The 15,362-nt window shown below is 58.8% G+C and overlaps 1 protein-coding gene across 3 annotated transcripts in view; it reads right to left on the minus strand.

The window, feature by feature from the left end:
* Positions 1–11,858, minus strand: part of CAMKK1 (calcium/calmodulin dependent protein kinase kinase 1) — a 32,155-nt gene extending 20,297 nt beyond the window's left edge. Inside the window, exons 1-8 of one of the 3 annotated variants that reach the window (XM_016931223.4) lie at positions 11,794–11,858; positions 4,173–4,575; positions 3,225–3,272; positions 2,729–2,782; positions 2,274–2,325; positions 1,886–2,019; positions 1,375–1,411; positions 474–495 (exon numbers count right to left, since the gene is read on the minus strand). In XM_016931223.4, the coding sequence (XP_016786712.1) occupies positions 474–495; positions 1,375–1,411; positions 1,886–2,019; positions 2,274–2,325; positions 2,729–2,782; positions 3,225–3,272; positions 4,173–4,532 (707 nt within the window). In that variant the 5' untranslated portion in view covers positions 4,533–4,575; positions 11,794–11,858. Of the gene's footprint in view, positions 1–473; positions 496–1,374; positions 1,412–1,885; positions 2,020–2,273; positions 2,326–2,728; positions 2,783–3,224; positions 3,273–4,172; positions 4,576–9,549; positions 9,654–11,793 lie in introns of those variants that run through there. The other 2 variants (XM_016931222.4, XM_063799503.1) reach the window with 2 other exon arrangements.
* Between the last annotated feature and the right edge of the window lie 3,504 nt (positions 11,859–15,362).

Here is a 15,362-nt window from a genome sequence, read left to right on the forward strand (position 1 = left end):
CATCAGTGACTTGCTGTGTGACCTTGAGCAAGCCACGTACCTTCTCTGGTCCTCAGCTTTCCCTCTCACAAATGGGAGCAAATGGAATCCCACCCACTCCATTCACAGACTTGTTGGAAAGCTGAAAAACCCTCTGTGATTTGAATACCGGTAAGAGTTGAGTCCCACCTCTATATACTTTTACCTAAAAAACACTCCTTTCTTCCCCCTCCTCCATCCATATCTTCCTAGTTCTTCAAGGCCTGGGTCAAAATCCATCCCCTTTTCCAGAGGTCTCCCTGACTATTTCAGCCTCACTGACCCCCATCAGCCTTCAAAGAATGGTCCTCTTGGTCTCTTATTTACCCCTAAGGGCAGGGCCTCCGTCTCTGACTTCTCCTAGAGTAGCTGACCCCTGGGCTGGGGACACAGGGAGGGAAAGGAAGGAAGGCCTGGATGAGAATTGACCTGCCTGATCAGGACGGGGAACTCACCCCTTTCTCAGGAGGTCAAACACTGAAAGAAAAGACAAGAAGGTAAGGTGTAGCTGGCTGGCAAAGCAGCCGATGCCAAGGTCCCTCCCTGTTCTGGAGGATAGGAGAGGGGGCAGGCATGCAGGCATACTCGAGGCAGGGACAGGACAGGGGATCCTGGGATATGAGAGCAAATAAATGCATGAGAGTGGGGTCTGCTATGGACCTGCCTCATCTGATCCTCAGGTGCCAGGTGAGAACCATCAGCATCAGCATGGGGCCCTTTTACAGAGGGGGAAACTGAGGCACAGAGAAGGGGCAGAAATTTTCCTAAAGGTCATAGCAGACAGGCAGGTAGGGTAGGGAGTGGAGACTAAAGCCTCAGCCTCTAATTCCTAAGCCAGTTCTTCTTCTGCCCCATTTTCTGAGGCCTCCTCTAAGCCCAGCCCTGAACCAGACACAAGGAACTAAAATAATAACATTACTATTAACAAGGATAATAACGAATGTGCTTTACATATAATTACTCATTTACTCTTCACATGAACCCTATGAGGTAGATACCACTAGTATCCCTGTTTTATAGGTGGGAAAACTGAGGCACAGAGCTACAGTGTCTGGGAACCCATGCAGCCTGCTTCCTGCATCTACCTGAGCACACAGCCCACGTGGATCCACTGTCTTGCTGCTCAGAGGGAAGCAGGGAGTGGGGCTTGGCAATATTTGTTGAATCTAACTGGATATTCTGGGCCTGGTTCTGCAGGGCTGGGCAAGGGAATCCGGGGCTTCAGAACGTGTGTTTTTCTTCTGTCCCCAGGAGGTCAGTGCATTTACACCGCCCACCTGAAGGTCATACATGTCCCAAGGGAGCCCTTGGGCCAGCCCTGAGTGAGCTGCTGTGGGAATGAGCCAGGTCACTCACCCAAATAGAGGTTGTCCTCAGCTGGGTCATCCAGGACCTGGTCAGAGGGAGCAGACATGGGGGTGGGGCTTGAGGAGGCATGGGGTTGGAGGTCCCAGGCCTCCTGGTCCTTGCCAGCCCCAGAACCCTTAGTATGCATGCAACCACCCCAGACAATGAAGCAGGAAGTGTACAGGTGCCAGACTGATGGGGCCTCAGAAGTCACCGACCCCCAACCTGGCCCGCCACATGACATCCAGCTTTCCTCCCCTCCAGCTGCAATGGGGGGCTCACTTCTTGCCTCTGGGGCAGCCCCTCACCCTCCATGGGAACTTGGGAACATCCCTGACCAGGCTGGGCCCCCAAAGCCTTCCTGCAGCCCCACCCCAAGTCTGGCCCTGTCCTCAGAGGCCTCAGCCACATCTGCTCCCTGGGCAAGATCCCTGGGTCTGTGCTAGCGGCTCCCCAGCACCAGAAGCGGCTCCCATGAGACTCAGGTGCTGGTTCCCACCTGCTCACCACCACCCCCTACCTCGATCAGTTTGACCACATTCACGTGGTCCAGCTTCTTCAGGATGGCAATCTCCTGGTACACCCGCTCCAGGGGCAGCAGCTGCTTGGCTGGTCCTCCCTGGGCAGCCTGGGACCCTCTCGGGGGAGGGCGACCTGTGACCAGGAAGAGAACTCAAACACCTGTTCCAGGTGGCTGGGCCTCACCGTGGCCCCCAAACCAGTCTCAAGCAAGAGTCTTGCATGCCCATGGTCTTGTCCCAACCCACAGGGCACATTCTGTCCCCAGGCCTCTGCTCACGCTGTCTCCCTCTCTACCCCATTCCTAGCCAAAACTAGCTCAGGATCGAGGTCTCCTCCTCTGCCTCCCAGGCTAGGAGCTCCCAGGGACAGGACCAGAAGATACATACGTGGAAAGCCATACTGCTTCAGTAACTTCTTTTTGGAAAGGACTTTCATTGCCTAAGGAAGGAGGGACAGAAATGTCACTAGTGTGCAGCCACCAGGGGCTAGAACAGGCTGGTACATGTGGACTGAGGTCCGGAGAGGCACACTGGACATCTGCTACTGGCCCTGAGGGTGTGGCCCAGGTAAGTGTTAAGCGGGGTTGGGGGTGGCCATATCTGAGCCTAGCCCTTCCCCTTATTCCCCCAGCAAGCCTTTCTGGAGCTTTCCCCTCAGAGGACTCCCGTCTCTGCTTGCATATCCCCAGGGTTAGGAAGCTCATTCCTTTGCATACCCCTAGGGACAGGGAGCTCACTCTCAGGCAGCCCTGTCCTCTATCTCCTAAGCACAACTCCTGCCCCACCCCTCAGGCTTCCAGGGCCTGGCTTGGGCAACACCTCCCTCGTATCCCCAGACTCACATAGTGTCTGTCTTCACTTTCGTTGTAGGCCAGCCTCACCACACCGTAGGCACCCTGCAGACAGGCATCAGTCAGCCCCACCTGGACAGGGCAACCCCTCCCAGGACCAGCTCAGGAGGTGGGGAGCCGAGCAGCTCTGGTCTCTCCTGCACCCCATCTGCACTACCCACCACCAGCTGGCTCACGGGCAAATATTGTAGCAGATGGGGAGGGGACTCCTGCGCCCTGGTAACTGCCCCTGCTTGGCTCCACATGGCTCCATGCCTCCCTCAGTCCCTCCTTGTCCACTGTCAAGAACTCAGAGAGTCGGGAATCAGGAGCCATCTTCCACCCTCCCCCTGGGTACCTGGGTACTTCCCACAGGGCACGAAACTGTCCTCACCTCCAGGCTAGGACTTGCCTGGCTCTGCCTCCCGTTCCCTCCCACAGGAGAGAAGGAACAGCGCCAAACAGAGAATCCCGAAGGCCCCACTGCTCTCGGCCTGCCCACTCCTACCTTGCCAATCTCACTCTGCAGCTTGTACTGGTTCAGCTGCACGCAGTCCTGTGGGGGAAAAGTGAGCACCAGGTGGAGCTGGGTCCAGAGGCAGCACTGCTCCTACCTCAAAGCCAGTTCAGGGTCCAATTCTGGCCATAGGCTCCTCATTCCCGGACCCCCAGGTCTCACCAAGCTTTTGAGTTTGGATGGGGAAGTTGGTGGTGCCATCGCCCCCGTATGTGACGAGAAGACGTGGCTCATGTTTGAAAACATGGATGGTGACGCCATGGCTGTGCCTTGTTCCCCAGAAGCAGTGGTGAAGGGAAAACGCTAATTCCTGTCTGGATTCTGGAGTCTGGAAGACCCTAATCCATGAGAAACCCATGAGCAACTATTTCCAGAAGCAGCTGAATGAGAAGGTCTAGACTCCAAGAACAAGATGAGGAGCCCTGGGCACAGAGGCTGAGAGCCTGGGTTCAGGCACAGAAAGCTCAGCCCCTGACATCTGTAGACTGCTTGGAACCTGAGTTCACTTTCAGACCTAAATGGCAAGAACTCCAGCAGAAGCCCAGAGGCTGGAGACAGGCTGGCCGCTTCTGAGTCACAGCAGACTCTAAGAGGCAGAATTAGAGGCAAGGGGTGCAAGCTGGAGAAGAGTTAGGGGGGAAGGGGGACACAGCATCTATCTTCACATCTCTAAGAAGACTACATAGGGGACCAGGGAGAGACCTATTTCCTAGGCCTGGGCTGGGAGTGGGAATAGCAGGACTTAGGGAAGGCAGCCTTTGGCTCAGCTGGAGCTCCCCTGGTTGGGAAGAAGCTATATTGTTAGGTAGTGATCTCCCCAGCTCTGAGGGTATGCAAACCAAAGCTAGATAGCCATGTGGCACAGACAGGGGCAGGAAAGAGTCTTCACTGCAGACTACTGAGGGGCTCATGAACAACCCCTCGTTCTGCCCCACCAACCTCTGCATCTGAGATGGCCACGTGGTGGGACTCGATGGTGGGCCTCCGCCAGGCCCGGGGGGAGATGTGGCTGGCAGGCCCCGTGGCATAAGGCCCAGCCTGCGCCTCCAGATAGCTTCCTGCTGGCCGCTCCTGTAGGGAAAGCTTCCTGGCTGAGAGGCTAGGCCGGGCTGGGAGCAGTCTTGAAGTACTGCCAGGGATCACAGAGGCAGCTCTGGCCCGTGGTGGAGGGTCCACACCGTTTCTAGTAGGCTCTGGGCCACCATCTGCCTCCTCCAAGTGAGTCACATCGATGGCTGCCACCCGTTCTACCAGCTCTGCCCGAGGATCCTGGCAGCAGACAGCTGGACCCCCCTCCATTGCTTCAGTCAAGGGGGGTCTTCTGCGTAGCCTTGTTGGGAACCTGAGAAAAGAAGGCAGAGAAGGCTTCACTCCTGGGTGTCAGGCTGGCTACCAGGTAAGGCAGCCACAGCCCTGTGGGTCCCACCTCCGTGCCTTTGCCCTGGCTGTTCCCTCTACCAGGATTGCCAACACCCAAACTCAAGTCTGTCCCTATGACCTGAATGAATTCACATCGGTTCTGCTGCATGCCAGCCCTCTAGGCCTCAGTATCCCTGCCGGTAACAGAGGCAGTCAATTCTGCCTGCTGGCTTCACAGGGAAGCAGAGAGAATCTGATATTCTGGAATCAGGACAGACGGGGCAGAAGCCTGGAGGCCCAGCAGCACTGGAAGGGGCAGAGCCCAGGGTCAGCTCAGCCCCAGCACAGCATGCAGCCCTGCGAGTCATGAGTCCCAACCCTTGATAGCAGAGCACTCCAACACTGCCTCCTGGAAGCTGAGCTAGGCACTAGTAACTCAGAAGCCTTGCTGATGCTTCAGACCCACCTGCCTCCTCCAGGGAGCCCTCCTTGATGTTTCAGCCTCCTACCCCCATCCCTCTCACCGCTTCCAGGAAGACTTCCCTGGGGCTCCCGACTCCAGCCAGCCCTGCCTCATTGATGTCTGTCAAAACAAGGGGATGGGCCCCACATGGTGGCTCACACCTGTAATCCCAGCACTTTGGGAGGCTGAGGCAGGTGGATCACCTGAGGTCAGAAGTTCGAGACTAGCCTGGCTAACATGGCAAAACTGTCTCTATTAAAAATACAAAAATTAGCCAGGCATGGTGGCGTGCACCTGAAATCCCATCTACTCGGGAGGCTGAGGCAGGAGAATCGTGTGAACTCGGGAGGTGGAGGTTGCAGTGAGCCAAGATCACGCCACTACACTCCAGCCTGGGTGACGGAGCAAGACTCGGTTTCAAAAAAAAGCAAGGGGATGGGAATGAGGGGAATGAGGGGTGAAACAGGGGCATGACATCCCCTGAGACTCATGTTCTCAAACTCACTGTGTGGCGGCTGAAACATCAGGGAGGTGACCCCCAGCCCTCACCTTCAGCCATGACCCTGGGCTACATCCTGACCCCGGACTGAACCCTGACACTCAGCCTGAGACCCCCATCTCTGTCCCAGGCTTGTAGAGCGCTGGCCATGCCCAACCTGATGCCCTTCCCCCTGCTTGCGCTGGACTCTGCATGTTCTCAGGAGAGGGAAGTGAGTGAACTCCTGACCCTCCATCCTTCCTGTCTGCTGGTAACTTCCTCCGAACCCACACAGTAACTGAGAACATGGGTCTCAGGGAGACCCAGAGTACGCATGGTGAAGCGCCTGCTCTACCGCTCGTTCCCCATCCCCTTGCTTTGACAGATGTCAGCGAGGCAGGGCTGGCTGGAGTCCACCGGCCACTGAGGAGCCAGGGCTGGGTTCCAGTCCTGCCTGCTGACCCACCAGGGGCCCTAGACCAGCTCCTTCCCGACTCTGAGCCCCAGTCTCCCGACTTGTCCTGTGGATTCCCTGCCTTCCCATATTTCCCAGGCTCACAGCAGGGTTTGGAGGTAGACTGAGGGTAAGGGTGAGGTCCAGACCCCCTGTGCCCGGTACGCAGTGTGTTGAATGAGTGGAAGCCTGGAGGCGGTGGGGCTGGTGCTGACATGGAGAAAGGAAGAGAGGAGGCTCCACACTAGGAACAGGAAAAGGCATGGAAGCTGGACCCAGAGGAGTGAGAGGGAGTTAGTGAGGCTGGAACATCAAGGAGGCCTCCCTGGAGGAGGTGAAGGAGGTGAGGAGGCTGAGTGAGGCTAGAGTATCAGGGAGGCCTCCCTGGAAGAGAGGGCAGGAGACAGTGAGTGCGGCTGTGGCACAAGGAGGCCTGCCTGGAGGAGGTGAGAGGAGACAGTGAGTGGGGCTGTGGCACAGGGAGGCCTCCCTGGAGGAGGTGAGAGGGGACAGGGAGTGGGGCTGTGGCATAAGGACGCCTCCCCGGAGGAGGTGAGAGGCTGTGGCATAGGGAGGCCTCCCTGGAGGAGGTGAGAGGGACAGTGAATGGGGCTGGAGCTTCGGGGAGAGCTTGGAAACCAGACAGCATAGGAAGGAGGAAGCCAAAGCTGGGAACACCCTCCAGGCCCCGCCAGGCTCCTCCCAGCAGGTGGCCCACCCCTCCGCCCCTTCCCCTCACTCCACATGCCTTGTTTTTCCCTCCCGAATGTAAGTTTCATGAGATTAGGATGCTCATCTGCCTTGTCTCCAAAAGATCATCAGTGCCTGGCATGTGATAGGAACTCGATAAATATTTGTTGAATAAATGAGTGGTTGCCATAGTGATCGTTACAGCCCTGTCCCCATTAGACAGATGAGAAAGCAGCCTCAGAGAGGCAACCCCAGCAAGCCTCAGGCCCCAGCACATATAACAGAATGAACTCCAGAGTCAGGAGCTCCTGCTTTTCGGCCCTAGGCAGGGACTACGGGACTCAGAGCCGCCACAGGCAGAAGCCACAGGCTGCCCGGGCCCATAAAATTTGCATATTTCCTTAAGGTTGCCATTCCAGCAAGACGCCATCCTCCTTTACCCTTGAACACCTTTCCCTGCTTTTCTTAGATAGGTAGAGGGAGGCCCAGCGGGTGGGGATGGGCCCGGGGTCACCCAGCAAGTCGGGGCAGAAGGTTTCCTGTTCCAGCCTGAGCCCTGTTACCCGGTTTGGCGCCCAGGCTCTGAAGCCAGGCAGCCAGGCTGCACCCTTTCCTGGCTGGGAGCCCGTGAGCAGGTGGCTTCGCCTCTGTGCCTTGGGTTTTCCTCGCCCGCAAGATGGGGTTCTAGTGGGTCTCACCTCACCGCACGTGGTGAGATGCTGAGGAGGGAACGCCCGTAAGGCACTCAGAACAGGGCCCGCCACTAGGGAGGCCGTAAAAGTGAGTTGTTGTTGTGCGGCCGCTGTTGTGATTGCTCGGGACACGCTGAGGCCCAGATGGATGCGCGGGCGGGCGGAAGGCGGCTGCGAGGGCTGACGTCAGGCTCCCCATCCCTCCCTCCCGCCTGGATCAAATTCAGGTGACTAAGCGCGTCTGCGAGGGAGGCGGCCGGCCGGGGAGGCCCGAGGTTCCTGCCGCGTGTCCGGGAGACAGGGCCTGGCGTCCCGGCCGCGTGTGTGAGGGCGTGTGTCCCCACAGGAGGGAATATGTGTGCGCAGGCTGTGGACCAGGGTGGTGGCGTGTGTGTGTGTGTGTGTGTGTGTGTGTGTGTGTGTTGTGGGTCCCCACACAGGAGCGCACTGCATGGAGATGAAAGCCTCGGTGTGATGTGTGTGTGTGCAGGTGTGTTTATGCGCGTGTGTGCCTGCAGGTCTCCGTGTACCTATGCCCAGGGTAGGGGGGTGGTCCGCGCCCCTGGGGGCCCTGGGAGCCTGATCCCAGAGCTCATATCTGGACTTTTCCCCATAGTCACTGGTCCCACCAGCCTGGCACTGCCTGCTGGGCTGGATTCTGTGCCCCGGGCGGAAACCCAGGCCCATCTGGAGGCTCACACAGGGGGTGTCTCAAGGCCCTTCCCAAGCTCAGGCCTTAGTAGATACTCTGTAGAAACTTAATTCGGTGGATAACTAGGGCCATGTGGGCAAACAGAAAGATGGACAGACAGGCTGGGACCCAGGCCCATGGTACAGCAAAGGATTCCTGCGGGCATGGGCACTGGCTTAGTCCTGCGGCCGTGAACAGCCAGACTCAAGCCCTCCCTCATTGGGAAAAACTACTGCAATCCTGTCCCCCGAGACTGGGGATCTGCTGCCTCGGACAAGTCATCGAGCCTCTTGGAGCCTCTGTTTCCTAACACGTGCATCAAGCAGAAGGCCACCGTCCTGCCAACTCCCAGGGTGATGGAAGGAACAGAATGAGGTGTGGACACAGGAGTAGTTTGTGCCACGGCACTGTGGGGCTGGGATGTGGCTGTGTCTAGAAGCGTCCAAGAGAGCCTTGATGTACAAGGTCCAACCCCACCTCTGCCCCCAGCTCCAAGATGGCCTGGCACATATCCCCCACCCAGGTTTCTCCTCCCAGGCTGTGCCCCACCCCCCAAGCGTCTGGCCACTCCCAAGGAATGTGGGCCCCTGGCTCCAGACGCCCACTTGGCCTGGCTTCTTCCACAGGACATGCCCCATCCAGCTGCATCCCTCAAAGGAGCCCCAGAGCAGGCAGACCCCGCTGCCATCCACGCGGGTTCGAGTAGCTCCACCTGGGAGGGCTTCAGGCCCTGGTCAGGCCTCATTCTGAGCCCTGGAAGGCCGCTGTGAACCCCAGTGCCAAGCCAAGGCAGGGGACCAGCTACGTCCAGGCGAGGGGATGGACAGCCCTGACCAGCAGAGGACCGAACAGAAGGGAAAGGCGCAGAGGTGGCAGCCACCCAGGCCAGACACATAAGGTGGTCCTCACATCCCTGGGCTGCCTCACTGGAGCCGTGTTTATGATCCTGACGAGTATCTGGATGGCCCTGGCAACGGGTGCCCTCCGCAGCTCCCGCCCCCACCCGGGATGACTCAGTCCCCTTGAGGGAGGCCCAGGCGTCTGGTGCCAAGTCATGCTTGACGACTCCTGCTGTGAGGACGCCCGCTCCCACCATCCCTGGGGAGCCCCCAAGCACCAATACGGGCTGTTGCCTGACTCAGCACAGCTACCCCCAGCGCATCGTCCTGGCCCACCCACGGAGGCTGATGGTCTCCAGGCCTCATCCTCTGCCCCTCCTCATCCTCCACACCAGGTCTGTGCCTCCAGCCCCACTCTTTCCAGCTAGCTGCCGCCTCCCCGTCCATGTTCCCGAGCAGCTCAGATCCAACAGGCCCCAGATTCAACTCAGCATCTTCCCCAAACCTGCTCGTCCTCCTCTGTCTCCATTGCGAGACGGGTACCACACCCTCCCCATTCTTTCCTGACCCAGGTCAGCAATCCGGGAGCCCTCCTTGTCACTCGTCCTTTCCCTGTTGCCCACCCTTGCTCCCCACAACCCCACACTTACTCTCCACTGCAGCCACACCACAGCTTCCCAAATTGCATACACTGTTCTGCTGCCAGGCCTCAGTACAAGCTGTGCCTTCTGCCAGGATCACACCTCCCTCTCCTCTGCTGCCTGGAGGACAGCTCAGACATCACCTCTTCTGAGAGCCCTCCCTGATCTCCCCACTACCGGCTGGGTGAGCTCACCAAGTCAAACCCCTTAGAAGTCCAGATTCTACCCACTGCTTCGTTTCCCACCATGTGGGTCTTCCCTGATTCCAGGCTAACACCTCCACCCCACCCTACCCCATCCTCCACACCAGCTGCTGGAGGGATTTCCAACATGCAAATGTGGTTATAGTTCTCCCAGACCTGGCCTTCCAGGAACTTGGAATGTCATGGATAGAGGAGCAGAAGTGGCCTCAGACTGGGGGCAAGGTGGGGGGGGGGGTCACAGGCTAGGGAGCAGCCAGGGACATGGACGCCTGGGATGCAAGCACAAATAGTCACGGAGCACCTGCTGTCTGCCAGACTCTGTGCAAGCCTGTGTGGGGAGATACAGCAGTGAACCAAAAAGACCAAGTCTCTGCTCTCATACAGTTTAATTTCTCGTGGGGGCAAGAAGCAACAAACAAGAAAGCCAGTGATTCAGATATGATATGTCAAGTGGTACATACTAGGAAGAAAAATACAGCAGAGTAAGAAGGATCAAGAGAAAGGGGCTGGGAGATGCTGCTGATAGTGTAGTTGAGGACGGCCTTTTGGGAGCAGGATTGGAGCAGACACCTGAAGGAAGGAAGGGGCAGTAGGCAGTGTAGCTATCTGGGGAAGAGCATTTCAGGCGCAGGGACCAGCAGGTGCAAACGCCATGAGGGGACAGTTCTTGCTCAGTATGAAGAACAGCAGGGAGGCTGACGTGGCTGGAGTGGAGTCTTCCCCACATAAGAGGCACCTGATAGCAAGAGGAGTTACATCTGGAGAGAAAGCCCCCTCACTCATTGTGCTGGCCTCAGGGATGGCTTCCTAGAGGAGGTGGCACCTGAGCTCTCTTCTGAGCACTGAGCAGGATTTCAGGATGAGGCGAGGATGGAAGTTTGCACTGTGCATATAGGAGAGTCATTTCCTGGCTGGGACTCCGGGCTTGGTTTGGGGGTGGGGAGAGCTTGGTGGACAGAGCCCAGGAGGCCCCCAAAGCCAGGGGGAGGTTGTGAGCAGGGGAGTGCCTCGGTTAGGTGAGGTTTAAAACGACTCCCATGGCTGCTGTGAGGACTGACGGTGGGAGACCGAGGAAGAGGCGAAGGGTCCCCAGAGTGTGTGCGCCTGGGACGCAGTGGGGGGTCAATTTGTATGTACTGGAGGAAAGAGGGCAGGGCTTGGGGAGGCCAGTGCCACTTCCCTGGGATCCTCCAGCGCGCACAGGCTGTGTGCCCCTCCCACACTCCTGTGCCCGCCCTGCGGACACCACCAAGGCCCGGTCCTGTGGCCTGTGACACAGCCTTCTCTGCACAGCCCTGCAACGCCAAGACGAGCACACCCCCTCCCCTGACAGGCACACGCCCGTGTCCGCGTGACCCGCCCTCACACACCACTCCATCCTGTCCTGCACCCCCCACGCAGACACAGGCACACTCCCGCGTCCACGTGACACACGCACACCCGCCCTCAAACAGCACACGCAGGTCCCTGCGCACGTGGACACCCCCCCAGCCACCAGCCCTGCGCCTCCCGGGCCCCGAAGCCGCAGCGCCCGCCTCTGCCGCCCCCTCTCGCCCCAGCCAAGGCAGGACCCTGCGCAGCCTGAGCCGCGCGCCGCCGCCGCCCCATTCATCTCCCACCCCGCCCCCGGCTCCTGCAGGAAGACGCTCCGGAGGGCCGTGGGAGGAGCGCTCCGCGGAGAACCGCACGTGGGTGCCCCGGGCCGGGCCCACTCCGCACAGACGCGGCCTCCACCAGGAGCCGGGCGCGGGGGACGGTGCACCGGGGATGGATGCGGTCCGCAGACATAAGCGGGGAAGAACGCAAACGGCGGGGCACCCGCGGCGATGCGGTCCCGGCGGCCGGCGCAGACCCGAGCAGACTCCGCGAGGCACCCCGCAGACCCGGCCCCGCAGACAGAAGGGGAAGGATCCCCGCCCTGACCAGATCCCAGCTCCCTCGTAGACGCGGCCTGGCAGACCCCCCCGCCTCTCCCTTGCAGGCTCGGGGCAGGTGTTAAGGCGTTCGTCCTCCTGCTCCTAGCCCGCGTCCCCGCCCCGCCGATCCCTACCTGGGCGCCGGGCGACAGTCTCCGCGGCCCGGCGGGCGGCCCCGCTCGCTCCCGCTGCGCGCCCTGCCCCGCCCCGCCCCGCCCCGCCCCGCCCCACCGCCTCGCTTGGGCCCAGATCGCCGAGCTCAGCCCGCGGGCGCCGCGGCTCCGGGCAGCGCTCGCTGCCCCGCCCACCGCCGCGCCCGGCCGGAGCTCATTGGTCGGAGCGAACGGCCCCGCCAGCGCCGCCCAATCGGAGCCCGGGACTCCCGCCCCCTCCTGGACTAAGGGACCGCGGTGGGCGGTGCGGTAGGGGCTCTCCCTCCCCTGCGGCGGGGCCGACCTCGCCACGCCCCCGGCGTTCTCGGGTCCCCGAAGTCCCTCCCGGCCGCGGCGTGGGCCCTTCTCCTGGGCCTGCAGGGGACCGTGCTTCCCCGCCAAACCCTTTGCGCCCCCATCCCGGCCTGCAGGAGCCAGAGCGCCCCTCCCTCCCGGGCGAGGCGCGGTGCGTGCGAGGGAGGGGCGAGGCCCGGGGAGGAAGGCCTTGAATGGCAGGCCCAGGAGTGTAGCTTCTGCGGGGCGGGGGCAGAGAGGCCGAGAGGGAGCTTAGCACAGAGTGAAGTGCTTGCTCGGTGAGCCGGCAACAGGAATGGCCTAGCGAGGGCCGAGGGAGTGGAGGGAACTCAGCAGGACAGTGAGGTGACCTTCGCTGTGGCTGTTCCTGGGGACTCTGCCCCCACCTCTTCCCCTAACGCCTCCGCGTGTGAATCCTCTGGCACCACCACTTGCCCCATATCCTTCCCCCAAATCTAACCTCCTGCGTCCCTGTCTCGAAGTGGAGCCAGGAGCCTGGGAGTCACCTGCTGCCTCCCTGTTTCCTGCTCCAACCAGTCCATCTCCAGGCCCTGCCATACTGCCACTTAACTATTCCTGGAATCGGCCCACTCCTCTCCACCCCACTTCCCCTCCCTTAGCTCAGGCTACCACCATCTTGTCCCTGATTGCTGCAGCAGCCTCCTGCCTGGCCTCCAGCCCCATCCAGTCTCACCTCCTACTAGCCTTTCTCTACCTGGCACCCAGAGCAAGTTTTCAGGAACACAAGTCCACCGAGAGGCATTTTCTATGGCTCACCCTGAGAATAGGTCTAATCAAGCCCTGTATAACCTTACTCCCAGCCACCTGCCTGTTTAACGCCTACTCGTCTTTCAGGGTTCAATTCAATCCTACTTCTGCCTGGAAACCTTCTCCATGACCTCCCCACTTCTAGCATGGGTTAGTGGCCCCACCCAGGTACTTCCTTGTACCTGGCATCCGTTTACCTGCTGGTTCCTCATTGGGACTGGGAGCTCCTGGATAGGCAAGCACTGTGCCTGATTCGTCCAGCACACAGCCTGTCGCATGGCACAGGTGCTCAATGGATGTTGTTGAATGAATAATTCCAGCAACTTGAGTGTGGCTTTTGACCTCATGGTTCAGGATAGCAGCTAGAGCTCCAGCAATCACATAACGCATTCCAGGCAGTGGAGTGGAGAAAAGGATGAAGAAGAGGGCAGAGGGTCTGCACCAGCTCTCTTTTCAGGAAAGTTCCCAGAAGTTGCCACATGGCACTTTCACATACACTGCTTGAGCTTACTTAACATGACCAGACCCAGCTGCAAGAGAAAGCTGGGAAATGCAGCTTCCATTCTGGGCAGCCACATGCCCAACCAAGAACCAAGGACTGAATTGCTACTGGGAGAACAGATATCCAGAACAACTAGTGGACTCCACCATTGAGAGGGTGGATAGATCGAGGGGCAGAGCTCGACTGTATGCCAGGTGCTGTTTACAGGTCTTTCCTCAACCCTACTAAAAGCTATTATTGTCCGGGTGCAGTAGCTCATGCCGGTAATCCCAGCACTTTGGAAGGCTGAGGTGGGGCGTATCATTTGAGCCCAGGAGTTTGAGAACAGCCTGGTCCACATAGTGAAACTGTCTCTATTTAAAAAAAAAAAAAAGTTGTTATTATCCTTGACTCACAGAGGAGGCTTGGAGAGTTAAGCCACTTCCCCCAAGGACACACAGTGAACTGTGGCAGAGCTGCAATTGAAACCTGTCTTTTCCTTGCACGCCAGACAGGCTGGGAAGTCAGGAAAGGGTGTGTCCTAGGAGCTGCTGGAAGGAAATCTTTCGACAAGGAAGGCTTGGACAACAATGTGAGAAGCTGTCAGGCCAAGCAGGATATGGGGCCCAAGTGTCTGCTTAGACTTGGCAACCAGGACACTGCCAGTGACCTTGGCAAGGGCACCTAGGAGAAGTGGTTGGGGTGGAGGCCAATTGCAGAGGGAAGTGTGGACTGGTCTTTCTGGAAGGGTTGCAGTGAGGGGAGAGGGGCAGAGCTGCTGGGGAACCTGGGCCAGGAGGAGGCAGAAGAGGGGGACAGATGTAGGGGTAGGAGAATGGAGGTGGCTTCTGCTGGGCAGCCTCTGGGCTGGGTGGTGAGGCTGAATACAGAGGAGGGACCCTTTTCTGCTCACTTGGAAGGGAAGGGGGCAGAAAGTGCAAAAGCGGGTGTGTCTGGAGAAAGAAGGGAGGGCAGAAGGGGAAGTTCCAGTCTTATAAAATCTAAATGATAGGTCTTGGTTGGGGAAGAGGGCAGAAGGCCAAGGCCCTGAGGGAGATGGCAGGGGCTGGCCTGTGTTGTCCAGTCTGGTAGCCACTAGTCACATGTAACTATTTAAATTAATTAAAAGTAAATTGGGCAGTCATGGTGGCTCCCGCCTGTAATCCCAGCACTTTGGAAGGCCGAGGCAGGCGGATCACCTGAGGTCAGGAGTTTGAGACCAGCCTGGCCAACCAACATGGTGAAACCCCATCTCTACTAAAAATACAAAAAAAATTTAGCAAGGCGTGGTGGCGGGCACCTGTAATCCTAGCTACTTGGGAGGCTGAGGCAGGAGAATTGCTTGAGCTCAGGGGCTGGAGGCTGCAGTGATCCGAGATCGTGCCACTGCACTCCAGCCTGGGCGACAGAGCAAAATTCCGTCTCAAAAAAAAAAATATTGATTAATTAATTAAAAGTAAATAAAATACGAATTTCATTTCCTTGGCTGCATATTTCCACCGAGGCCACCTGTGGCTTTTGGGTACCCTATTGGACAGCATAGATAGAGAATATTTCCATCATTCCAGAAGGTTCTATGGGACGGCACTGGTCTAGACAGAGCATGGTGACTGGGTGGGGGATGCTGCCCAAAGATCCTACCTGGCTGTAAATCCAGGCCTGAAGTCATGCCCACAGCAGGGCCCTCCACACAGCCTCAGTCAAGTCCCTCCTCCCCTCTTTGGGATTCCGCCAGATCTCCCTCCTGGCACAGCCAGCCCCTTCCTCCCCACTGTTTCACGAGGCCACTCCTGGGGTTCTCTACTTGTGCCACTGCCAGGCCTCTCCCAGCCGTGGAGGGTTGGGAAGAGTGCCAATGTTCAGGGCTGTGCCAAGATGGCAACCCATGGACAGAGGTGAGCTGACCCCTCCACCCAGCGCTGACCCTGCTGGGCTCAGGGCGTATGATTCAGCTCACTGGTCCCCACCGGCAGATCCAGAGGGATCT

Source organism: Pan troglodytes, chromosome 19 (genome assembly GCF_028858775.2).
Source record: "Pan troglodytes isolate AG18354 chromosome 19, NHGRI_mPanTro3-v2.0_pri, whole genome shotgun sequence".
In the NCBI taxonomy this organism is placed as follows: domain Eukaryota; kingdom Metazoa; phylum Chordata; class Mammalia; order Primates; family Hominidae; genus Pan; species Pan troglodytes.